Source organism: Ptychodera flava, chromosome 21, assembly GCF_041260155.1.
Source record: "Ptychodera flava strain L36383 chromosome 21, AS_Pfla_20210202, whole genome shotgun sequence".
Taxonomy (NCBI): Eukaryota; Metazoa; Hemichordata; class Enteropneusta; family Ptychoderidae; genus Ptychodera; species Ptychodera flava.
In genome coordinates, this window is record NC_091948.1 from 21143277 (window position 1) to 21170294 (window position 27018).

The 27018-nt window shown below is 39.0% G+C and overlaps 1 protein-coding gene across 4 annotated transcripts in view; it reads right to left on the reverse strand.

Annotated features, from left to right (window-relative positions):
• The window catches only part of LOC139121710 (neuronal acetylcholine receptor subunit alpha-2-like), a 58259-nt gene that overhangs the window by 19233 nt on the left and 12008 nt on the right, over positions 1–27018 (reverse strand). The window contains exons 1-2 of one of the 4 annotated variants that reach the window (XM_070686803.1): positions 25115–25486; positions 6475–6597 (exon numbers count right to left, since the gene is read on the reverse strand). In XM_070686803.1, the coding sequence (XP_070542904.1) occupies positions 6475–6520 (46 nt within the window). In that variant the 5' untranslated portion in view covers positions 6521–6597; positions 25115–25486. Of the gene's footprint in view, positions 1–6474; positions 6598–8146; positions 8405–18519; positions 18648–25114; positions 25487–27018 lie in introns of those variants that run through there. The other 3 variants (XM_070686804.1, XM_070686800.1, XM_070686802.1) reach the window with 3 other exon arrangements.

Below are 27018 nucleotides of genomic sequence, written 5' to 3' on the forward strand. Positions count from 1 at the left end.
AATAACATCCAATGGAGATGATATATGGAGCAGCTCTATCGACCTTCATTGTTGAAAGAGATGAAGAGGCGTTTAAATGGTTCTTAACGTTTCATGATTCTGCTGGGAATGGAGTGATTGTTATTCAAGCTGTGCTGTGAAACACATAAATTTCCCCCAATTCATGTGTTTACAATCAGACAAAAACTATGCGAATTGTGCAATCGTTGTATTTCTACCAGGCGGGGTGAAAGTGACACGTTGAAATATTTACGACATATCTTTTCACTCATGAAACCGATACAGTCCGCGCAAGTCATCGCAGCACACAAAACCCCTGCTATTCCTTCTCTATTACGCATGCGTGCAGTACTCTGCAAAGTTCCGTGTACACGTCACCGGGACTCAACACACCATATTAATCACTAGAAATTAATCTAATCAAGAAAGGTTGAAAATGAATACTCTTAATGAAATAAGCATATGAGTCACTTTGTAGACGTTTTGAATTATAGGGCTTAAATCATTCCATTGGAAGTTCTTTCTTTTCCAAAGCTTGAGGAAATAATCAAACAAGGTTTGTCCTGATACAAACGGATACCATAACCTTAAATGAATTCAGATATATCACCCGTCGCTCAACAAAAAAGATTAGCTTTAAACATTCAGAAAGGGGTACCTCTTTGTTTAATTGGAGTTCCTAAATCCTATTCACGCGTTCAGTTTCTGCCACCGTCTCGATTTTGTTCAAGCAAAAAACTGATTGTTTCAGTTTTAGTGAAACTGATTCTAAAGATCTACATTTTAGTATTGCAGTCTATTGGAATTTGATTTGTGTGTACAAATACCGTATAATGTGCTGGACTTTTGTGGAATTAATAAAATCCAATGATTCCTTCTCTATTCTCTGTCTTTCATTATTTTCCGAATAGGTACATGAATAAAAGACGATATGACCCTGATATCATACTTATGCATATTTGACGACATACAGAGATCTCGTTCGTGTCACGTTTAACTAATATATCTTTTTGATAAAATGTCTCAAACACGGCAGCATAACCAGATTGAAGAATTGCTGCTCGCGCTGCCCTTTTTTCTGCGGCATCCATCCATCTTTTCATTGGTTCCGCTCGAGAAGCAGGGGAGAACGATTGAATTATGGCGCATTACAGGGGCGCTTGTTGAATAATGCGGGTGACGTGAACTCCCCACTCACAGCAAATGAGTTGTTTATGGCGAAGGGTAGTCGTCACTCAGCGACAGCCGCTCCTGTCATTTGTCATACGAAACGCTCTGAGTTGTTGACTCTGACCTTCTTTTCCTGAGTGACTCATGCTTTCATCCACTTGTGAAAGAAAAAAAGACAAGAAGAAAGACGTTCGCAATAAGTAGGCCTGGACACTTCACGTAAAATGGCGAATGATTGCTGTGACTTTCAGAGTAATGTTCAGGCAAATAGCTTTGACGAAGCCGGTAAACTAAGTTTTTATCAACCGATAGTCATATACATGAAGGACTATAGGCAGGTCTTCTTTCGATTGACTAATGCACGATCTATTGATTGACACATCGATCGATTGAAGGTCTCTATAATTTACCTGTTTACGGTCCGATATTCCTCGTGAGTTTGGGTACTCGTCAAATAGCAAATAATTTACTGGTTAAATAACCGATTGATCACAATATTTGCTGGTACGTCTGATCGACCAGTGTATAGGTTTTTATGTTCAACACAGTCTTGTATCTGGTACTTAAGCATCGATTTGATAAACCCACTGCCATGTGAACCAGAGGATTGTTGGAAGACTTAATATTAATTGTGCCGATAAAGGTTCTCTATGTTATGAGCTGTGGAAAGTGAATTTAACATTGGACACGTTACTTTATGAATGTTCGGGACTTGCTTGAATTTTTCAACACCTACTACTCTGGCCTGGTTTCGAATGTCAGTGTTTGCGTTTGCTGTAAAGTGAGACGGTTTGCAGTTATGCGGTAGTGGAAGATGTCGTTTAACACGTACTGTGCCTAGATCTGTTATCCTGCATGGCCAGAGCCAGATTTCTTTCGCGTGAAGTAAGCGCATGACTGTCTAAGTGCTCATAGGAATCAAGGAAGGTAATTCAATCGCAACTCAAGCTAGATCACAAAGCCTAAAACCATCAAGCATCCAACCACTTCCGGGCGACGACAGTCAAGTAGAATGCAGGTGAAAAGTGCGAAGTCAAAAGTTACAAATCTTTCCTGGCTGATGACAAGGCAAATCCTTGATGTGAAATAACGGAAATTGAGAACAGATGTTCATGGACACACAAAAAACTGAAAGAGAAGTCAGAAGCGTTATGATTTATCAATGTTGAACTGTACCAATAGTCAATCATACTGTTCAGAGCCTTGAGACATGTCAAAGGAAACTAACTACATAACATGCCTTAAACTTCACTTAGATAAAGAACAGACTTGAACTAAATGTGCTCCCGTGTTCCAGCAAGAACAGCCTCCATTTTGATGGCTATTTCCAAAGTTTTAATCTGTGCAATTGACGTGTCATTGCTATAAAGGTTGCCCTTGCATTTAAAATAAGAGGAATGACGGGTGCAAAGGTGACGTATTAAGGCCAGTGGCATACAGAATTGAGTTATTTTAGGGTTCCTAGTTGATTTGTAGCTGTTAATTTAATGGTGAAGAAACGCTGGCAATATCGACTTTGTACCTTTCGCGATTGTACTTATGGCGATACTAAAAACATCAAAACATCCAGCAGCGAATTTGACTCATTATGACGAAGAAAACAAATCATGAAATCACAGCCACAGACAGCACAGCGGAGATAAACAATAATATATTCCCGGGACTTTAATAGTTTCTCTTAATTAAAATGCCGTCGGCATTGAGAAATACGAGATGTGATTCATTAACGATGATATCACAGAATGACCTTATTTTGCAGTTCAGATTAGTATCAGATTTTTACCTGCCAGCACATTCCTGGATCCTGCACACAAATAAACCATCAGCTATACATAGATACATTAAAAATACAGGGAACAAAATGAATGGATATTGAAATAGCTGGGCGACGAGCTCTTACACCACCAGCAAAAGCGTTTCTAGTATATTCTACTAGAGAGAAGAATTCTGCAGAGCTGAAAGCTGACAATACGACCTAGGTATCGTGCGTAATATAGTAAAATACCGTACGTAAAATAGCACTTGTTATGTCAAGGGTATCTTTAATCTCGCTGAAGACTCCAGATTACTCAAAAGCCATTATTCGGGTCATCGTGGGATGACGTCGATCCAATTAATGTGTATATTGGTTATTTGAAATTCTAAAAAAGTCGTTTGTTCTGTGATAAGGCCACAATAATGGACCAAAGAAATTCAAATTTTATTTTTTGCGGCAAACACTGAGATACTATCGGAAAACTGAGTAGGGTAATTAAGGATTGAAATAGATAATTGAAGCAAATTGGGCTTCTCGGTAATCGAAGGCCTTCAATGCTACTTTTTATCAATAAACATTAAGTGATTCCACAAATAATAGTCAAATTCAATTTCCAGGGAGTATTGTTCTTCCAGCGGTAGGATAATGCCAGCGGTGAAAGGTGAAAGGTTGTAGGTTGAAGTTTGAACTTGGTTGCAGAGTCTGGCAAAGCAGTGGCATTTTCTTAGCAATGAAAAAGAAAGAATTGAAATATCGCAAATTTGAAGTATTGGCATGTATATCCACTACTTATTTACATTACAAATTCGGTTGATTTTCCGTGATCGAAACTTGATACGCGATGCGTTGAACAGCAGCGGTGGTGTGATGGCTGTCGAAAGAACTCGGCACAGTGCATGTCAAATTACCGCATACAAAAACATTTGGAAAAGCCTCTCTATCCCACAAGTTAATATTGAACAAGACAGAGAGCCTTAAAACACGACTCTAACTTATTATTGATGCATTTGTATTTTGTACTAATTGTGATCACCAGTGCCTTGAAAAGAAATTTTACCTTTGAGGGGAAGGACATTCTCTCAATTCTGAGCGTTAGCCTTTCAGCCAGCGGGAAGAAAATCAATGTCTAGACAGAGGGAAACTATAACTTTTAGTTGATTATTTTATCTTCTATGCTTAAGCCCTTTTAGAAGCGAGTAATAAGAAAGACAGACGTCATTGTAAACCCTTTAATTGAACCTTATATACTTCGTAAACTTAGGGAGTCAAAGAAACTTGTTCGTTTTGAAATTCTGGCGGACGTGACCTTCGTTTACAGGAGCTGTAAATGTATCAGTACATATGTAACATTGTCCGATACTGTACACTGCTCTAACTGAGGTGAGAAACTATATGACCCGTTCATTTCGCGAGCAAGTTGGGCCTCGTCATGCCGTGAAGCCATATAGTTGACGCTCAAGAAGATGACGCGGACTCGCTTTTTACGATGACGATTTAGAGTCGACGCACTTTATCAGCTGCAAACACATTTATTGCTGCAGGGGAAACATCGTCAAGTTTGTCAGACGTACATTCTATGGAATATACGCAAATGGAATATACGCAAAATCGATTTTAAGAACTTTTTTCCTTCAACCGGAAACGCCAATATATATCACGGAATCGTTGGGATGGTCCGTTAACAATATCGCAAAAACACGCTCAAGGAGGCAGCAGAAATATACCAGATATCAGAAATATACCAGATGTGGTTCTACTTCTCGGAAAACTGTGTTGTTGTTTTTTTTTAAAAAGGGTTTTGCTTCCAGTCACGACATTCTTTTACATGTAAACTAAAGGTCTCTCTCTCAATGAACTGAGATAAGCAATCAATGTTCACTGAGGTCAAGGGTCACCATTCCTCGGAGGGTTTTAGCAGGTCGTAAAGACCCATTTAAATAATCTACTGGAATATCTACTTCTTTTAAAACACTTGACTCCAGTTAAAATGCTGTACTTCGTCCAGAAAATACTTAACTCTCGACCACAACCGGATTACTGGTCATTGTTCACTGTGAACGTCAGACTGAAGAATTGAAACGTTCAAACCACTGCAATTCAATGTCGACCCTTAACGAGCAGTAATATTAGATTCTCCCCTGTCTTCCGATTATAGAAGCACACATATGGCGCCCAATCGTCGTCTCCCTAGCCAAACTTTTAATCCAAGAAATTAATGTCCTTTATAACTTGACTCATTTCTTACATTTTACCTCATGATACAATGAATTGCACAAAACACCAGGTACATGTGTAAGTTAAGCCTGCTGAACTTACAGTTGTTCGGGTTACTATTCGCTCGTATACTAGTACTTTTTAAAACAGTTGGGCTAATCAGTTGCATGATCAAATTATTGTTGACCACGAACCAAGTCACGTCTCTCTGGCACCGAGCCATCGCTGGTACAGTCGGTGCTTGAACAGCGAGTGTTTTGCAATTACAAATATCACAATGAGACTTAAACTGCGCTAAATCGACTGGGTGACGGTGCATGATGAATGTCAACTGAAAGTGTATACATGCGGGAATTCATAGCAGATGATTGGTTTGAAAGATAGGAAACCTACCGATCGACATTTAACGACTGCAATGATCAATCGATCTATTACCTTGGATATCGTCCTAGTCGATGTTGATGCATATTTCAAGGCCCGAGTGGCAGAGTGAAGCTAAATTATCTATACTGTTTGTGACAATAAATCATTAAACTATTACCAAAACATGCTCAGCGCTGACAAACGCGTTGATTTATCACATATCTGCGACAGACTTCACATCTGAGTGATAGTTTAATGATCACAAGGGCATGCATAAGATGTTACATTATTTTCATCTTGATGTGTCAGCCGAGCATTCTTGGAGGGGTGAATATCCTCATAAGAAAATTCTCCAATGTTGATGCTGAAACTTACGAGGCTAACTTCTGCATTAGCGTGCTATCCACAATGCGTCCATAACGATTATACGTCGCTTTTCCATATTCCCTGGTGTTACAAAGAACTATCACAGTGGGTAAGGTCGACTGTCTAGTCTCAATTGAGGGGAGCCGTTACTTGAACTCGTTGATGATGAATATTGTGGTTCGCCACATGAATTAACGGACGATTCCAAAATGTCGTATGTTTGACCACAGTGGGTGAAGAGACTCTGGTTTGACATAAAAGGGAATGTTCCGAGAGAGCTGAGAATGTCACGTTGCATTTTTTACCCTAGGGGCAGAGTTCTATATAGTGCCATCATCGGAGACGCGATGAATTTGGTGTCGTATGTAATTGAGCAAATATTGCAGTTTGAAAAGTTGTGATCATTGTTTTAACAGTAATTTACATCCTTTGCGTTGCAAAAATATTGGTGACGTCACGGATTTCACTCACATCATTACCCCTCCCTTCCCTTTTGATCATTTTAACGGCTCAGAGAGCGGCTGGTCATTTTCAAAGTTTCCTTGTTCTTTTTTCTTTGAGCCAATGCGTTTTGTAGGCCAGTGAAAATTAAGAAATGGACTTACCTCGAACAAATGCAAACAGCAAAAAGAACGGCAAGACAGCTTTCATGTTGTCACTCTTGGCGTCCTCCTTACCGACTTCCTATCTTCGTTTGTGACGGGGTGTTCTGCATGCATCTAAAATCCCTTGAACCAGAGAAAAGAAATTTGAATTTAGCACCGAGTTAATTATGACAACAATCTGAAATCTCGCTTGTTAAGATTAATACTACTCAAACTGTGTTACAGTTTCATGCTGACCTGTCATGACAAATACCCATCACTGCATTTCATTTTGAAATTTCGAAGGGCTGGTGTTTGTTGGTTTTTTGGGGGTCTGTAAAACTTGTGCAGTTTTGTACTATCCCTCCTGGCGTACTGTGAAGTACAAAGTATTAACGCAATCAACACAGCACAATATGTGAATTATGCAACATGTTTATTGTAGGTAAAAGAATTCTAGTGTCGACTAAAATTCTGAATCAACATTTACATTTCACATTACACTCAGGTTTTATTGAATTACTGAATAGTTAGCAATTTCACATGACTTTGGAGTAGAACAGAAAGCTGTTTTATAAAAGGTTAAAAATAATGTCAATAAGACAAAGCTGATGCAACTAAATATTTTACACTCAGTCGGGGATAAGGTAACACACGCACACACACACACACAGACACACTCAAGTAAATCTTGATATTCCTTGATATTACCGAGTGGTTTAGGCAAGAATCAAGGCATTTTAAGTTGCTGAATCGGGAGGATCCTTCACAATCACTACATAATCCTCTTACAACACGCATTTGACGTTTCCGACCGCCTAGCAAATACCTTTAAATAACAGCGATTTTTCTAGCAGCGCCTTTATGAATGCTTTTGTTTAGAACACTCAATTACTTGAAACGTTGAGTCGGGGGTGGAGAGAGAGAACAGACATATTTTTTTCCCTAGATGTTTTAAATTCAACAAAATTGATGAATAATCTTGAGGAGTTTTCGTAATGCAGACGCTCCCCGGCAGCGGCCACCGTCGCCCAGTTGTTATTTAAACTCAGTCTCCTCTACAACAAGACAGGTGCAGTCAGTGTCCCAGACACCAATGCACGTAACGAGCAGCCTCCACTGACACTAAATCAATTAGCGTTTGACGTTTACATGCAACTTTGGCAAGTGTCGACCCGAAGCTAGCCGATAAGGGACGCCACTTACATGTACCTTTGACAGTTAGTCCAATGCCTGTGGTAAGACCCGACCCAGAAAAGAAATGAGTTTTCTCAACCGAATGCTGTGGAAATCGGGCGAGCGTTCTATTCCCGGCTAGGGTGACAACGGCAAATAAGCCGGAGCATTCTACTCAGCTTTCAAGCACGCAATTCTATGCGTGTGGGTATTGATCTTCCGTCGATCATCGATCGGAGCGGCTTCAAATAAAGTAAAACTGCCCGAAGGCCGACGCAGGCTCTCGATGAAAATACTCAACAGATGGGAACAAAAATTCTTCAACGTTAAAATAGAAAACGAAAATTATGTGATTCAGCTTCTATTCCCAAATAAAAAACGATCAATCGTAGGAATTCTCCTGGCGTCTACAAAGGACAGTGAAACCTTTTCCTGTCTGCTTGTTAAAAGACTACACCTGTAAAAATCACATGTTTCATGCCAGTTATTGGCCACAAAAAAGGTTCATGAAACTCACCACTTCCCTGGATCAAAATGGCGTCTTGGTATAAAACTGTCTGTATCACTCGCAGACAAGGATTCTCCCAGTGTGATGTTAAAACAGAAGAGAAGGACACACTACACTTTTACTCTTAACTACTTGGAGACGTTACACACATTAATCCACAGCATACTGTGACAATGGGCAGTGACAATGGCTTTGCACTCCCGAGGACCATTGATATGTAAATCGATTTCTTGTCTTATCAAATGAGAGCGCAGTTATGTGCTTATTGTGTACGGTCGAAGGAATACTGTTATGTTTACATTGCGGCCATTGACCAACACGGAAAGCGAAAATTCAAATACAAGATTCTTGCGTAACGGTCATAAGAGCGAGAACGATATTGCAGACCGGGTGAAGCATAGTGGGAGGGACTGTGGGTCGAGGCATTTACATGGCAACGTATGATCACCGTAGCGGACTGAGACGTTGCTGGCAATAGGATAAGACGATTTACTGTGAACAACTCAGAGAAAATAGAGCGTCAGTTGCATCACGACGGATCAGAAATAAAGCTGTGCATAAAGAGACAAAAGTGACAAAGACTTGGCAGATGTTTATCGAAACGCCGGATTAAGCATCGTGATTTTGGGGGTTTAACACTGTCGTGATGAATTCAAACCCCCAGAAAACAAACAGTCGAAAGAACCCTCAGCGTCAAGGGATTTGCCGAGCAACTTTCACTAGTGGTAAACCTGAAACCCTTTCAATCCAATGATAAATCAGTCTCAGTGTATTCTGGACAACAAGCACTCCCAACCATGCGAATATGACGTCTCTGACATACGTCTACTTCGACGAGTTAAAAAAATGTAAAATCGTGTCCACTTGTATCTCTTTGACCACAAAATCATTTTTGTAAACATGATGCTGAAATTATTATCCAAAAATGATATTCGAAATAAATTTTGGTATTTCCTTATGATGATGGAAGGGCGGGGGGAAAGGGAGTTCAAAATTGGACTCGATCGCCTGACATATCTCGAGAAGCAATGATGAATCTGATCATAGACATTGAGAGCGCGATTAGACAGGAAGAGGCAATTACAATAAAGCCATGATTAGTTGTCGCCTTGGCAACTGCGTGGGTCGTAGAAAACGGAAGTGAGATGGAAGATGGGACATCAAATATGACCGTAGAGCGAACGGATTCAAACAGAATCGGGCATTCCAGGACTTACAAGATGTGGACATAATCTACGCTTTGTGAGGTATTAATTACCGCCCGTCTATACTCACCATGAAAACAAAAGGACGATTTCGTACTCTACCTACCGTATTATGACTTTGTTCGTCAATGCTATTAGGCAAATTGACTGACGGGTGAATCACGTGACTGCCCTTGATCCAGTGCCATTGGAAAGACAGAGAGAGAACTTACATGCCAATACATAACGCCGACATCTCTTGACATCATCATGATAACATGAGTAATCGAAAAGGGGTAATGGACGGTCGATATGAACCAATTTCACTTTTAATAACTTAGACGTGAGGAATTATAGCAAACAGGGTGCGTCTCCGCCCCCGCGGCATATTTCAATATTCACGCGCTCCTTCCATGTAAAAAAATCACCTAGGCTCTCGTTCGAGAGTCCGTTTGTGTCGAGAAGCATACGTACGGTTCGCTAAGGGAAATTCATGAGCAGGGTTTGAGAACTTAACAGAAAACCGTAAAAAAATTATCTAATTTGGGAACTTTCTCAGGTACGGATTATTGAAACACCTAAAAATTTAATGTGCGCCCTTTAGCTCAGGGTCGCGTCTTCTCTCTGACAGAGGTCGCTGTACTTTAATATAGGTGCACCGCAAAGTCCATGGAAATCAATTATGAAATTGCAAATTTATTGACGGCTATGAACACATAAAAGAACAATGTTTGCGAGTGCCAAGGCTCACACACGAGAATTGCAAACTCGTAAAACATTTGGAAAATGGTTAAAAGCAGCGATTGCAGTTTTACGATGGTTAGCTATGTTCACGGAAATCATTTACATGTTTTACAACAGATGTGACTCCAAGACAAATTCTTCCAGTGTGAGATTTTCGCCGTTCTACTTGATTCGTGCTGCGGTAGACAAGGGCACTTTGACCTAATTCAGTATTAGGGTGCGTCAAAACCCAACGCAATGAAACTACGTGTAAAAAGGGATTACATGCTCTCTTTTTGGTGCGATTACTGTTCTAATCTTATGAAATGAATTACCCCCCTAAAATCTACCTTATACTTAAAAATATCGATCGATAATTAAAGTGATCGGACGAGAGATGGATACGTTGTATTGCAAAACGAGGTTTGTAGTTTGCTAGATCGGCACTTTTCCAATCATGCAATTCTTGAAAATGACAGATATAGTGCTACCGCTTTCTGCCTGTAAACGTGGCTGCCTCAAAATGTAGTTGACTTCAGTCTCACGTCATACTGGCTTCAGTTGACAAGAGTGGTGTCCACACAAAGCAACTCCGTTCCACAGCTTTCAAAACTTAATCTAACGCTTTCTTATCGTGTTGTTAGAAATATTTCAAAGGTAAACAACTAAATCAAAGTTAGTCAAACCATGTTACGTTTAAGATATCATAGACCCTGTAGACATACTTATTGTACCCATGTTATGATATCTTACATTTACAACCCAACCATTCAATATATTACTTACGCAACATGCGTAACAGTCCTAGGCCTGCTGAAAAGATGTGTGTGAGTATAAGTTTCAAATAAATTATGAACATTTCTCTGCAAAGTTATACAAATTTTAGTAATGACAATGCTACTAATACATATATATGTACGTAATACAGATAGAAAGATACATACATACATACATACATACATACATACATACATACATACATACATACATACATACATACATACATACATACATACATACATACATACATACATACATACATACATACATACATACATACATACATACATATTACATACATACATATTACATACATACATACATGCTGCCAATAATAATCGTTGATTATTTCTGCTTTTACATGTACAGTGAAAGGGTACCAATGTATTCCTGTTCAAGCAGGCATATTGGTCTTACAGTACAGAATTCCTACGAGTCGGTCAGCTGTATGAAGGACCTTTCATGCCTTTCCAATGAGAAGTGCTTGCACTTTTCCAATCACATACTTTTCACATTAAATGTGTCGTGATCACTAATTATTTTTCGCTACGCGAGGCTTGAAGAAAGTGGGTCTGCTGCGTCCTGAATGTTTTCCGCATAAATGATCGGGAGGTCACTGTGGTTTGCAAAACAGAGGAAACAGTGACTTGGCCTAAGTGCTGCTGGATTATTAGAAACAACCTTATATTTTTATACATGTAAATGTGACCTCACGACACAGGGATTAGTCTGAATAAGTTTGTTAACTTTCTTCTCAAATTTTTCCCGTTTCACTGCTGAAAATATCACAATGCCACAAACTTGTCGTCTCGGTTGTCTTCCAAAATCATCGTCAAAATGAGTCGTCGGCCAGAGTTGTCTATACACACAATGCTGGGCAACTTACATAGATCGCACATCTTTCTTTTCAATTATGAGATACACGTAATTAAAGCAGACCTACACAGCAACATGACAGAAAGTTGAATGCGTTCCAAAAAGTAGTTACCAGTGGCTCATATTTCCGCTAAGTGCCATCAAACTGACGTATACCTAACATTACATTCTAGGGGAAGGAAGAATCTTCTTCTGGGGTATTGGGCCGTTAGTAAATGTCAAGGTCACAGCGTGTGTGACCAGTTACATGAATTACCTGTACATACGATTCTGACCAATTTAGTACCTTTAATTATAACTCGGGGAACAGTTTGAGGCTGATGCACATCGGGGACAAATATTCGGACTTCGAAATTTTTACAATACTTTTCTGGTCTACCACTTGCAAGAGCTCATTTTGAAGCTCCTTTAGTAAAACATTGTATAATAATAGAAAAGCTTTTTTCGGAGACTTAACACAGGGGTGGCGGTCATTTTGATTTACAAATATCCGTAAAAGTTAGGTAATTTGTAACCCTGGTACCTAAATTTGCACGATGACCCCTGATTTTTATCCTTTATATTGAAAGAGATCGGTTCAACACTTTCTTGAGAATAGTTTTGAGCAAGTTTTAAGTCTTTTACTTTTATAGTACCTTAAAATGAATATACTGACTTTTATGTCGGCTAGGGTGTGAAAGTTCACGTATAAATAAATAAATAAATAAACTTTGATTGCGCGTAAGATATTTAAGCAATAAAGCACACCCAGCGACGGTATACCACGAGATTTTGACCAGTTCACGACATTTTTTCACGAGCGAGAGCGAGTGCATATATGTAGTGACTGGTCAAAATCGAGTGGTATACCTTCGCTGGGTGTGATTTATTGCTATTATATCATAACAGTATATTGAAATTCTAGCGTGGAACGTCAAAAACGGAATTTTGTTCAAGCTGAGAGCTCGCGCGTATGCCAGCCGTGGTATATCGCCAATATACCACGGTTCTTTTCGCGTCTCGACCAATCTGATCGCTGTATTTGCGCTATCAATATACTGGTATGAAATAATTTCTGGTTTATAATGATACGGTCCAATTATTATCAGGTAGCGCCGGGCTGCCTGACCCGTTCTGGATAATGTGAGGCACATTTGTAACAAAGTCCCAAATGTTTTGGATGAAAATTCTTAATTCCGAAAGAAACAATTTTAAAGTGAGTTATTAGCTTTTCCGATTGAAATACCAGTGTTAAGCAATGGCAGTATATGGGGAGAAATCCAAGCTATATGTACATTTTCACAATTCCTTCGTGACATTTATTATTAAAATTGATGTGTAGGATAAACCTGAGTACGAGGGCTCTTCTACCGGATCCTACGATAAAAGCCCTGGGGCTTTAGGCTTTGGCATTAAAAGCCACGGCCTTGTATTGGATTTCTACACATATAGGCCACTTTCTTGCGTTACAAATAAAGCACTTTATAAAAATTATTGTGAGGTTTTCAGATTTTACCCCATAGTTTCCCTGCGCTTCAATGCACTCACCACAATTGCGATTAGAGCAGTATGATCGTCATGAAGGGCCTCGTGAATAGATAAAGACTTCCGAATCGAGCATTCTGATTGGTCCATTGCCGCATGATATCGTTTTTAATAATTATGATAATCAGCTTTACCTGTACTTAAAAAGTATACACTCCCAAATACACAACACACAAGAAGAGGTGATAGACGGAAGTAAAATACAGAGCTAAAACTATTTAAAAAATATCACTTGCCTATACATCAGATAGATTTTGGAACACTGTAGATTTTTAAACAGTTTGTTAAACCTTCTTTTCATCTGCTGTAAGATAGTGTACATTTCCGTTTGATCTATGCTCACCGCACCACACCGCAGTGCATTGAAATTTACGACTTATGAACGCACCACATTAAATATGTGTCAATAATCTCTCCTCCCCTGATTACAGTACGAGCAAGTATGCTTTTAGAATTATTTACAAGACCTGGCAAGCTACAAGATAAAGACGCTTAATTGCATTTTATAAACGAAGCCCCTGAATTGAAACACCACGTGCACCGTGACATCGTGATGGTTATGTTATCGCTGAAGTATATGATATTTAAGACGGACCGTCTACAGGTCTAATTGCATATACAAAGATCTCAATCACATATACAGCATAGTGTACCGAGTGAGATGCATGATTAATTAAACTACTTATAGTAGCTTTGCGATGCTATGTGTATTCCATATTTAATTAAAAGGATGAAATGATTCATTAATGCAGGAGATTAGATTAGTCGTTGTTTTATGCCATTCCTGGAACCGCCGGGGGACTCCAGATGTTTTAAATTATATCGTATAAAAGAACCGGTCGATAGTGCTTCCAAGAGCTGCAGCAAAACAAACGCGCAACGTCTATTTAAAGGTAGTTGGCTTTCGTTTTACCACTGGGTAAAGGCCGAGGGGTCAGAGTCACGTGACCCGACCGTAAAATATTCACTGAGAAGAGAAAGAGTGGTGAATTATCTTGTCTCGTCCTGATCCTAATAGAACACTGTGAATCATTGACATTATTTTTGTGTCTTCAGATAATTCAAATTTTATGCATCACAAACCCATCGCTCTATTGTCCGCTAATTGTTAATAGAACATACTGATACATGGTTTGGCAGCGATAACTAATGCTCGATTTCGTAGACAAACGTATTTCTTTATGCAATGGGTGTTGAGGTAGAATGTGCTTCGGGGACAGATATTCAGACTCTCAAACTTCTATAATAAAATTTTAGTCTACCACTATGGGGGTTCATTTTGAAGTTCAAGAAGAACAGAAACTATCCAGGGTTTTATTTTTGTGGAAATACAAAATATTTTCACCCAAAGCGTTAACACAAGGATGGCGGCCATTGTGAATTTCAAGTGTCGGTAAATATTTGGTAACATGTTTCTCTGGTACAAAATTCTTAAAGGTGACCGCAGATTTTTCTTCTTGATTTCGAAAGGGAATGGTTTAAAGTTACCTTACGGAGGTTTGGGCGAAAGTTTAAGTCTTTCACTTTGGGCGTACTACCTTAAGGGCAGTATGCAAATCAACCGGTTAATTAACCATTGTCAGTGGAGAATGTTTATCGACCAACAATCTTGCAATATCTCAGCAGCAGCGATCGAATGTAAGCCGATGGCTATGACATACATGTGCTCGTTCAAAAACTTCTTTTGGAGTTCTTCACCGCCTCGATCGTCGAATGAAGAGGTCATAATGAACAGCGAAGGAAATTCCAAATGATCATTTGCGTATAGTGCTGCCCCCCCCCCCCCCCCATGAGGGCAGTGTCATCGAGTTATAGAGCATGTTGGCGTTCGGCTTATTTCTGAAGTTAATGCTATGAGGCATACATTATAATTTTAAAAAACGAAGTTTACATAGACAGTTGCCCTATTATGAGCCTGACTGCGATTCGTTCTCAAATTCGATGACAGAAAAGTGATTGTACATGTTGTGAGGGCTGATCATGTGCTCGTAAAAAATCCAAGATTTGTTTTAAGTAATAAATCTTACTTTGTAACGGAGAAAACAAGGTTGGCGAAGCCATGAAAAATAAATAAAAAGGAAGTTGATAGAATGGTCTGCGCCATAACGCATTGTTTGGCCGCCAAGGAATTGATAAATGGCTGCTTTTAGATAGATATTGGTCAAATTCAAGGCAACGTCCTCGAGATCGACCATTCTTGAGTTCTATGGTTCGGTGGAATACATCCACCAAACTGTGCAAATATTCTTGACTTAAAAAAGACGCCCAAATTATGTCTTGTCGCCTCTCTTGTAACATACTTTTTAAGCAAAGATTTAAAGGAAAACATATAAAGCTGACCACAACTTCAGTGACAGAGACGTCGCAATTTAAAGATGTGTAAAGCTTGAAATGAGGTTCGGAGGATAATCGTAAAGATAACTTTGACAAATTTACGGCCAAAATGTTCCTTCATGTATACTATGACCACTATACTGTCTATTCGTCGGCCCCAGGGTTTACGAGAACAGCAGTTCGGAACGAAAAAGTACACAGATCAAAGATGCAGTGGGTTGGGGAATCGAGCTTAGTTTGTAGCGGGATGCACTACTCGATATTAACACATAGAGATGTGCTGTTATATAACAATAGATATTTTGTATCATTGAGCACAAACAAACAACCGAGAAATTGTTTTGAAGACTGAAAGATCGATGACTGTAAGGGGGAAATTAAAATCATGAAAGATAAACTGACGATGGGAATCCTAAAGTAAACAAAAACGACAAGAAAGCCATAGATATTGTAAATGCTCGAATAATTTATACAGGCTAAGTATTTTGTAGAATCGAATGACATTATTAAGGTAGTATGCGCCTCGAAAGTGAAAGACTTAAACTTTTGCTCAAACTTTCCTTAAGGAATCTTTCAATCATTCTCCTTCAAAATCAAAAATAAAAATCGGAGGTTACCGCGCAAATTTTGTTACCAGAAAACAAATAATCCAAGATTTACCGATATTTGAAATTCAAAATGGCCGCCATCACTGTATTAACTGTATGGAGAGAAATTTCAACTTTCGGAAAACCAAGCCGTTGAAAGGTTTTCTTACACCAAGAGCTTTAAAATAAACTCCCACAAGTGGTATATCAGAAAAGAATTGAAAAAGTTTGAGAGTCTGAATATCTGTCCCCAAGGCGCGTTCTACCTTAGGTGAATTTCTTACCCAGAGCACTGAGGCAGCTGTGTGTCGACCCAGAACGACGTTGATGTAAATCAAGATTATGTTAAGAGGACACGCTTTGTTGATGAAGTCTCTATAAATTATTTTGAATCCATTCAAGGAGACGCTAATAACATTATTAAGCCGAACTCCTTGATTCTCTTCAGGAATTCGACGGTGGTCTTTTTGAATCGGAACTTAGGAAATATCCTTGTATAAGCAAAAGCCGAGAAGTCACATGACGTAAAACCAGAAAATCGAAGGCGCAGATTTGATTTCGTATTTCACAAAAGCTGCGTTACGTCACTCAATGAATGTGGTCGACCAGTACTTGTCTCGTCGGTAATCTACCCATCGTTTGGTACCGAAACGACGATAAAGGCATGTTAGCTTTGGTAACATCTTTGAACGACGTTGGTAAATGCAAGTCTCTTCAATGTTCTGTACAACGACGATCGAGAGTTTCAGAACTCTTCCTTCGCAAAAGTTTCTCTGACTTCCAAGGAGGTATAACATGACTTTCAACGCGACGAGCGTTTCGCTGAGGTCGGTGACCTCCTTTTCAAGGAAAGATGACTGATTACAGAAGCGTTTATGTCGTCCACGTCATACTGTCAAGATCGAATCAGAGCAACGTGAAGGCTGGCATTCAACTTGAGTTTCGTCGAAATTCTGACAGTAAGGTCAAATTGTGACGAAAGTAAGGTTATCAACGACTGTTCATTTGAGAAAGAACATAAATTAGGAAATAATGAATCAAACATACTGTTTAACGCATCATAACATTTGGAGAACACATACTAAACCGAGAAGAGTTTTAATGTGTAACGCTTTCTTTTCAAGTTGCTCAATTACATTTCAAACTTACGAGCTGCATGACGAAAGTATCTTGAAAACACAATCGGGTCACCAAGAGAACAAAGTTCTTAAAGTATTTTCTCATGCCAATAAAATCATACAAGCCAGTAATTCAGTGTCATTGATTGGGATAAACCTTGATGTGATTCGTTTCTGTGGGAAAGGATTTACTCAATCTGTTGTTGGAGTACCGTATACCGCGTTTCGTTTCCGTTGCAGTTAAAATGTTACTACTTGAACGGTTTTAAATTAAAAGGCACACTCTAGAAATGACGGATGTGATCGGAGTCGATTGCCGTCGGAGACTTACAGCACGAACGACTTTTAAATTTTGACAAATTGTCCACGAATTCGACAAAAAAGAAAAGCTCTTTTCTCAGACAAGCTTCATCGATCGCAATTTAACGAATTCCTGTAAAACCTGACATGCACAGAACCTCGATTGAAATTAGTCACGTGACAGAGCACCATCAAAATTTGGTCAGTGTCCTCGTTGAAAAGAACGCGGGAACAGAACCACGAGAGAATTGATTGATTCTGACAGAATCGTTGTTTTTCAACCACAAAACAGGTCAATGTATTCCGTCGGTGAACTGTCAGATAAGACGACAGCAATAAAAACTCCATCATGTCAACAAGAACTGTTACTGTCCAGAACAAATGAACAACGCAGACAACGACTACTATTCTGCAGCTGGTTAAACGGAATCAATTCTCAAAGTGTCGCCGTCTTTAAAAGTTAGATGCACTGCACGTGCATTGCGTATGTTTCTGATGTGACCATGGTGATTTAAGTACTTTTCTCGCTTCCCGGTTGCCTGGACAAAAGAAACTTGTCCCGTGTACCAGCCTGTCTTCCCAGCCTTACACAGTCGTGTCGTTGTGGGATACCAGTATCGTACATAGTCAAGTCAGCAACCTAACGCCAACTTAACCGGTTATTCGATGTATCATACCGAAAACAGAAAGAAACTAATTTACATTGTAAGGGTTAGAGATGTAAGTGATAATTAGCCTTTCGTACTATGATCAAAAATTGTTATTTTTACATGTCACATTCCAAGAACATCCCTATCTCTTCTCATGGTTAGTTACATTGATCAGAGGATAAGATTCGTGCTAAGTATGAAATCAAATATGTTTATCATCGTTCTCTCGGCGAAAACCAAGGCAGAGACCGTAGTCAGGAGTTTGAAAGACAAACATTGGCGTATTAGACCCTAGATTTGACTTACCTCTTTCAGAGACTAGAACACCAAAATGTGTACGTTCAATTGACATCGGTGGAATGCTCGAGTCACACTGACATTAAAAAGCCTTTTGCTCTGCGGGTAACAGGCCATGGATCTATGTCAACTATAAAATAGCGGTACTTTATCGGTGTGATATCTTTAAAGCGGCTTAAATGGGACGCGGTAATCGCCTGCTAATTGTTTTACCAGCGATAATGTGTTTTTCTTGGGCCGTTCGCACGTACTCGACATAGTACAGCAATTATAACGGGGCTAAAATCAACAAGCGACCTGCCAATTTAATTCGCCGCATGCGCAAATGAGTCCAGTAAATCAAAAACAAATACACACGGAATGCAACGGCCAATTTGCGGAAATTAGCAACTATTTAATTAGCGACTCGACCGCGAATCTTCACATACTTGACTTGATCGTTAATTATTGTGGGGGCAATTATTCAGCACGTCTTGATGTTTTACTGAATCTGTATGTAGAAACAGTTGAGTTCATTGAGAAGAAACTGAATTGAAACACAAAATAAGTTATACACGTATGAGGTTCTTTTCCATTCAATCAAACACTTAGTATTGCCTCTTGATTTTCGTCGTTGATCTTTATTCGTCGCTGATCGCAGAGTGACCATGTTAACAATATATCTGTGCACATTCAAAAACGTGCAACTGCTCGAGGGAACAACAGCAGCAGCAGTAACAACAACAACAACAATAACAACGACAACGACAACAACAACAAACGATAAAGAAAAATCATAACAACTGCGATGATCGTCACAATGATAAGCATATTTAGGCCTCAATTTTGGAAGCTTTAAACAATTGTGTATCGACAACAAATTTTGGGGACTGATGCCTTTAAAAATCAGCATTTTATTATTTTATAACTGCGACATGACTCCTTCAAAGAGTCAGACATGCCACGGTGACCCTTCTTGTACAGAACTGAGCAGTGAGGAACGAAATACATTACGCAATATGTCCATATTTTGCAGGTGCGAATTTTTTTGTATTTCCATATATAAAACGTCTCCAAGAAATCATCGCACCGGAGCCGCGGTAGGTTAGTGAGTCCTTTTTAACGTTTTGCTTGACCTGATCTGGCATTATTTGTAAAGATGCGAAAAAATGTGTCGTTAAGTTTTAAAATAGAGAAGTTCACCGGAAAAATGTCTACTGTATTGACAAATTGGACAGCGCTTTGAATGCTTCAGAGAAGGGGGGAGGGAGGGAGGGGAGCGAACGAGAGAGAGAGAGAGAGAGAGAGAGAGAGAGAGAGAGAGAGAGAGAGAGAGAGAGAGAGAACAGAATAAGAGACAGACAGTCAGAGACTGTCAAAAGCAACCAGATATGAACTGAAAATGCTCACGTGTTTCATTATATATTGCAGTTATGTGTAAATTTGAACCTTTGCCACATGTTTGCAACTTCATTGAAAGTGTTATGATTAACATAATGAACAATATTCACGACAGATTAATTCTAAAGGTAATTAAGTATACAAATATGTAATTAGCAGAATTAAAAATACTAAATTTCTTTGACTGCTGTCATTGTATCACCACTTAATATAGCAAGCATATTTGCCTTTGGTCATATCCTTCAGGCTATATAAAACTGTGAAAGCTCATTAGATATGCAAATTATAAATTAACTGACATGAAAATGCAAAATGACTTTCAACATTGTTTTAACCTGGTGCAATCATCAATGTACAAAGCATATTTTGCCAACTTTGACAAAGTAAATACCAGTTTATATCCCCAATTAGGAAAGTTCATTAAATATGCAAATAAGGAATTGACAGAAATGATCTCATTAAATATGCAAAATTAGGAATTGGCTGAAGTAAAAATGTTTAATGACTTTCAATAATGTTGTATCATAGTATCTTTAATGTACATAGCAAGTTTCGTCAAATTTGGTCAAGTTAATTCAGAAATATATCCTCAATTAGGAAAGTTCACTAAATATGCAAATAAGGAATTGGCTGAATTAAAATGCTTAATGCCTTTGATGTATGTTGTATCATTATAACTGCAATATATGTAGCAAGATTCGTCAACTTTGGTCAAGTAAATTAAGATATATATATCCCTAATTAGGAAAGTTCATTGTATATGCAAATAAGAAATTGGCTGAGGTTAAAATGCTTAATGACTTTCAATAATGTTGTATCATAGTATCTTCAATGCAGATAGGAAATCTCATCAACCTTGATCAAATTAATTCAGATATATATCCCTAATTAGGAAAGTTCAATAAAAAATGCAAATTAGGAATTATCTTTCATGTCACCCCTTAATACCTTTCGCGGCTGATATATCTTGGTGGGATCAATATTTGTAGCGAATCTCATCAAATTGTGTACAGTCGTTCTCAATGTATATGCATTTTATCTAAAATCAGTTTTTGCTATTTGCAAAGTGAATCTATGTACCAGATTTGATTCTGATCTGATGAGCCGTGTTTGAGATATCGGGCACACAGACAGGCAGACTCACAGACAGACAGACAGACAGACAGACAGACATCGCTGCGACATAAGCCAACGTGTGTGAACACGTGAGCTAAAAACTTACAGACATTATTCTAACTAATAGAACAGTGCAAACACTTTGGAAACTGCTTGTACTAGATCACTGCCATTCATTCTGCATATGCGGTATTGTGCCTGTACACAACGTTTGCCGAATTGACACCAACCAAATATTTCATCAACCGTTTGTTCAGACTAATAACGATTAAGTATATCACAAACAGTGGTAGTATAAATCACACTCCAGAATCGCGAAATCCCAAGCTTTAACAGTTTATAACAGAACGACTTTTAGTTTACCAACGATGAACAAGGCAGTCCGCACGAACGGATTAACCGACCATTGACTGGTCCAAATATTTAGCATGAAATAGTCTCTCGGATCTTTGTTAAAACAATCACGACCAGTATGTAAGTATAATAACGACGGTAAATTGTTTCTTGTCACTGTCGATCACAAGTGCCGTTTATCAGTTTCCATGATAGCGATCATTTTCTTGGGCGGTGTTTATTGTGTATGCATAAACTCAATGCCATGTCCTTCTGCCAAGAGCAAGGGAGTAAATCGTATCATCTGCGTTTATGTATCCGTGACATTCAGCCAAGTGTCGGCCCGTTCACAGTGAAACTAAACATTTTTATATGGTTGTGCGCACCTCCGTGTCGAATAAACAAATAACTAAATACTTACCGACGCCTGAATTTAAAATGGCTGCATGCCTTTGTTAACACTGTGGGTAAAAAATTAAATTTCCAATTTTCACAAAATAAACCTGTGTACACTTGAAGTTACTCCATGAGCTTCAAAATGAATCCCCGCAGGTGGTAGACCCCCTCCCCCCAAATGTTTGTAAACTTTTGAGAATCAGCATATTTACCCAAAGCTCACAGCCCAGTCAGAGCCAAGATACAGATGAATGTTCCAACGGACAAGCCTTTGGCATCGCTATGAAGAGGGTGAGGGAATGAGTACAAATCAGTCGATAAAAATACAGAAGATCGTATCCAAGAACTCTCTACAATATCATTTTGCAAATGGGCGTTTCCGTAAAGTTGTGTACGTGCGGCTAATATAAATCATTCAAGGCGCAACGAAATCATCAAGAAATACACGGCATTTATAAAATATTGCCTAGGCAATACATACTTCGTCGGTGACGTCATCTCTTCGAATTTGTGTTGACATGTTGGCAGCATTGAAACTTGGTGTTTAATTTAATGAGGGCACGAAGTTCCTAAAATGAATTAAGTTGAGAATGAAAACAGAAAATTAAGAAAATTGCAAAAAAACTTAATTTCAACATTTCTCTTTACTTGAAAGGCACCAACGGCTAAGACCATTTGCAACGAGACAAGAGTCAATCCAGATACTCTCAATAATTTCTCAACAAACCCCATCATCGAATGTGTTGCTTATAAATTCTAAATGATGCTCACCGACAGCGTTCCACAGCCAAGCCAAACTGATCGAAGATCGAGTGCTTTATGTCTGCGGGATTAATTTTCTCGACTCTCCGGTCACTTGACCCTGACGAGAGGTTTCAGCGCGGCGTATCTGCTGACATCATAATAGCTACACGCACTATGGCTACGCGTAGCAGAGCAGAGGCGATGTCTCCATGTTCAGCTTTCGAAACCGCGTCAATCCGTCAATTTGCGCCTCGCCACTGTCAATATTAACCTCGTGCATGCCTGCTGGCATCATTTCTCGCAGTGTTTTCTCAGTGGCCGCACTGTTACTTTGAGAAAATATTTTGTTTCCCCTTCTGTTAGAATACCGCATACTATTTTTTCAAATACCAATTCACAGAAGCAGATGTCTTGTTTGTTTGCCCGTAATTCTGTTTCACAAAAGTTTTTTTTATTGTATTTATCTGTCAAAGCACTTGATGCTTTCGCAGAGCATCGAACCGTATTACATCGACGACAAACGTCCGGTCAGTTCTCTTTTTCTGCTTTGAGGTAGTACGCACCCAGAAATAGAAAGATTTAAAACTGTAAATTTTCTTAAAACATTTTCATTCAAAATCAAGGATGAAATTTGGAAGTCACGGTACAAAATTTTATACCGTGAAAATAAATGTCCATAACTTTACCTATATATTTGAAATTCAAAATGGCCGCCATTGCTCTCCCTACAATTTGTCCAATATGCAATGCTAGATTTAGATTTGACGAACGAATGCCAGTCCGGGCTAGAATTAATTTGTCCACAATACTATTTGACAGTACACAAATACAAGCTGCACTGAGGAGTAGAACATAGCTACTTCAACATAATTTTGACATAACTGTAGTTAATATCAGAATCACAAAAATATCGGAAATATACCAAAACTTATAGCTAACGGAGCCTTAAGCTACAAAGCTGATTACTGTCTAATTTTCCCCCCAAAACGTGCACATCAATAAGCAGTTTGTGTTAATCTTGCACAATATTAAGTTTGTTCGGGGCGATATGTGGGCCAAAAACCGTGAAATGTACGTGTGAGCGACATTTTGCAGTGGTTTGAAGATTTGCTTAGGCTAAATATTGGGACAAGCTAAAACAAAAACTGGAAGCGTTGCATTCTATATACACTTATATTGACGTTACAAGAATTCCAAATGGGGCAAGAGATCTGTTTCTCCGGTGACGACTTCACACAAATGATCGGAATTCTACTTGGTAGTTTTGGAAAAGATGTTCATCTGTTTGTTGCATCAAGTCACGCGTGAACTGTCGGTACTTTTCTTTGCACATCAGAGTGACACAGAAAACCAGGAGTGTGTATAAGAAATGGAATCTCGAAAGTTTTCACAGCCTTGAGCTGGCCTCGGGGTTGTCTTCTGGACTTACCGTACTGACATGCGTAAGCCGACTCAACGATGAGCAATTTACGAATTCCGGAAACGTTCAAATCATTTGTCATTTGCACAGTTTTTCCGTCGTCAAGTCACATCGCAGGGTCATTGACCCTAGTTTGTCAAGTTGAAAAAAATCATTTTTCTCCCAAACCTATTGTAAGCTACCTATGCGGTATACATAATAGCTTAATACATATTGTTGTTTTTTCGAGTCAAAAGGCGATGCCTTTATTCCACAAATTTATTGACGAAAGATAATATCTTTCGTCGATAAATTTGTGGAATGAGGATTATTATTTAGTTCAAAGAATGCAGTTTGCATCTAGTGGTCTGCTGTATATTAAAAAACTAATCCGTCGGAATCCTCCATTCCCGTCGTGCCTAGTGACAGTGATAAATCTTTAATCCCCGCAGCCTTGTCCTGTAAGTTGTTGAAAATGGCAAAATGGATACTGCTGGAAAGCACCACTAAAGGTATTACTACCTACCACCTGATCTGGCGAATATTCTTTATCACCCCTTCTGGAAATCAGCCCAAGGGAATGCGAGAAAAGCCTGAACATGCATTGCGACTGATGTTTAAATCCAGCGCAACACTCATTAATACGAAGGCATTGAAGGATGTGCTATTAAATGTCCTGTTAACCGGTAAAAGACATTTCCACGACAGATTGGCATTAGACAGCGATAAGATCAGTCCTCGTCGAAAGTGTGTTCGTCAAATCTGTAAGAAATGCTCTTCGCAGGTTGTAGATTTCAAAATTACCCTCACCACTTAGTGAACGAGTAAGACCAACGAGAGAGCTGTTTTCTACAAGTTACATTATTTATTTTTACGAGGCGTCGCAATTTAAAATTTAAACCGAATCATGAAATATAAAACATTAATAACTAAGGATTAACTATGGACGTAATCAGGTGTTCTTGCTCAACGAATTTAAGACATATATTTTTATGATGAAGGTCGATCGTCCGGATTACTCAAAATTGAAAATAGCAAGCCAAGGTTCGTCCGAATACAGGCCCTGGAACTGATTATAATAGCCCCGTCACGTCTGTAATACTGCAAATATTCCGGAATGCGAACATGATAAAAAACCGAGACAGAAAAATGGACATAAAAGAAGACGAAATGAACACGATCGATTACGTTCAATGGCTAGGCAAATATTCACACAACGAATTAAAACACTCTTACCTAATCTTACACGTACATCGGGCATATCTTGCCTGTACATCGAAGAAATTTGCCTTCGCTTTCTCGTTGTGACCACTTGACTGCACTGTAAAAGGCTCCTGTTAAAACAAACTACCGTGATAGATCGATTGATTGGATAAACTCTCCTCGTCCATTTCCTGGGTGTTTCCTGTTTGTGTTCGTCATCGGCGAGTAAAATAAATAAATGTCGGGATCGAAATTGCAGGAAATTAACTGAGGTTCGCTTGGACTTGCGCAATGGCACCCACCTTGCGGGGTAATCAGTCAAAATTAGCAGTATTCAGTGAAACATCGGCCGCAATGAAGACTTCTCTCCGAGGCAGACGCGTTTGGCAGCTAACCCACTCGCGGTGTGTTTGAATGCTGGTAAGCCGATTAAGATGGCTAAAATTGATTCATGGAAATGAGTGAAAATTATTTGAGGCTCTGAATGAAGAAAATAAAAATCCTAAATAGGTAATTGCTTGATTTGTGTCAATTACCAGTCTTTCGCGTGAAAGCTACGATTTGTAGGCGGGGGCTCCCATCCCCACAAAAAAGCTCTCGCGTGACACCAGCGGCGATGTTTCATGACAGCCGTAGCGAGCCTCTCTCTTGGTCCAAGGATTCGAAAAATCAATTCGAGAATTTGTGACTCATTCGTTCGTGGGTAGATTAATTAAATTAAATTTTGGCGGGTTCAATGACCTGACGAGTACCTGTAACGGCATACCAGTAACGAAAAGCTCACGTGCAAATTAAGTAGTCGCCAACATTACGACAAGAAATGTAGAAAGGGAAAATATTACTATATTATGTAACCCTTCGATATATTCTGTACAGTAAATATTTTGTTTATCATTATATTCCATTCACTATGTCATTACTTTGACGATGTCGCCGTCACATGTGAGTATTTTTCAATAGCCATATCCAAAGTGTTACTTCGTACTGTATGTCCGACATCAGCACTTGTCACTTCAAATTTTTCCGTACGATAGAGTTACTGTTGGGTTTTGATCTCAATGCATGCATCTCGCTTTTGGAACTTTGCAAAATCTTAGACGGTCCCCTACAGGAAGACAATGATGTTAAAAGCAGCGGCAGGCGGATGATGATGATGATGATGATGATGATGATGTGCCAAATACTATCACCCGTGTTCACGATGGCGCTACGGTGATCGATTGTGACTATACAACTTTTAATCGTCTTCAATATTTGAAATATCCTCAGAGAGTCCAGATTCATGAATGGACTGAAAGTCGTCACATTTCCTGCATCCATTAAATCTCAACTACGGCCATGGTAAGACTTGACGCTAAAAAGTACTAGGGCAGATCGACGTATACAAATTCAAAAGAAAGCTGGTAAACAACTCAATGGTCGTCTTCCAGTTTTTTTATTTTAAACTTAAATCGTTGGTTCCTTTATATCTTATACCTAACAGTATTGTGGTTGCCTATATAGTGCCATCTAAGTTAGAATAAGTGAATAGTTTGTTGTTATCGTATTATTTTAATCATAAAAATCATGAAATTAAAAAGTGGGGAACGTCACCTGTAAAATCATTTTCATAATCATATCTTATTCTGCACAGTGTCCGGTAAAGGTTGTGATACTGTGCTTTTTAAGACTGGGGCTTGGTAAAGGTGGTTTACAAGACAATGTGTTAGTTACTTGTTATGGCAGAGATGGGTTTAAATGGTTTTAGGTTCCAACGTTTTATCTCTTTACCGATTACTAGGCTTTGTATAACGCAGGGTGCGGACTCAAAATCACACAAAATCCTTCATTTGGCAGACTGTTTGCAGCAGCATGGGGTAAAAGCAGGGTGAATTAGTTCCTATTAGCTTGATGTTCACTCGTTCTTACAACGTAATATCCATCTTTCAGTATTACCA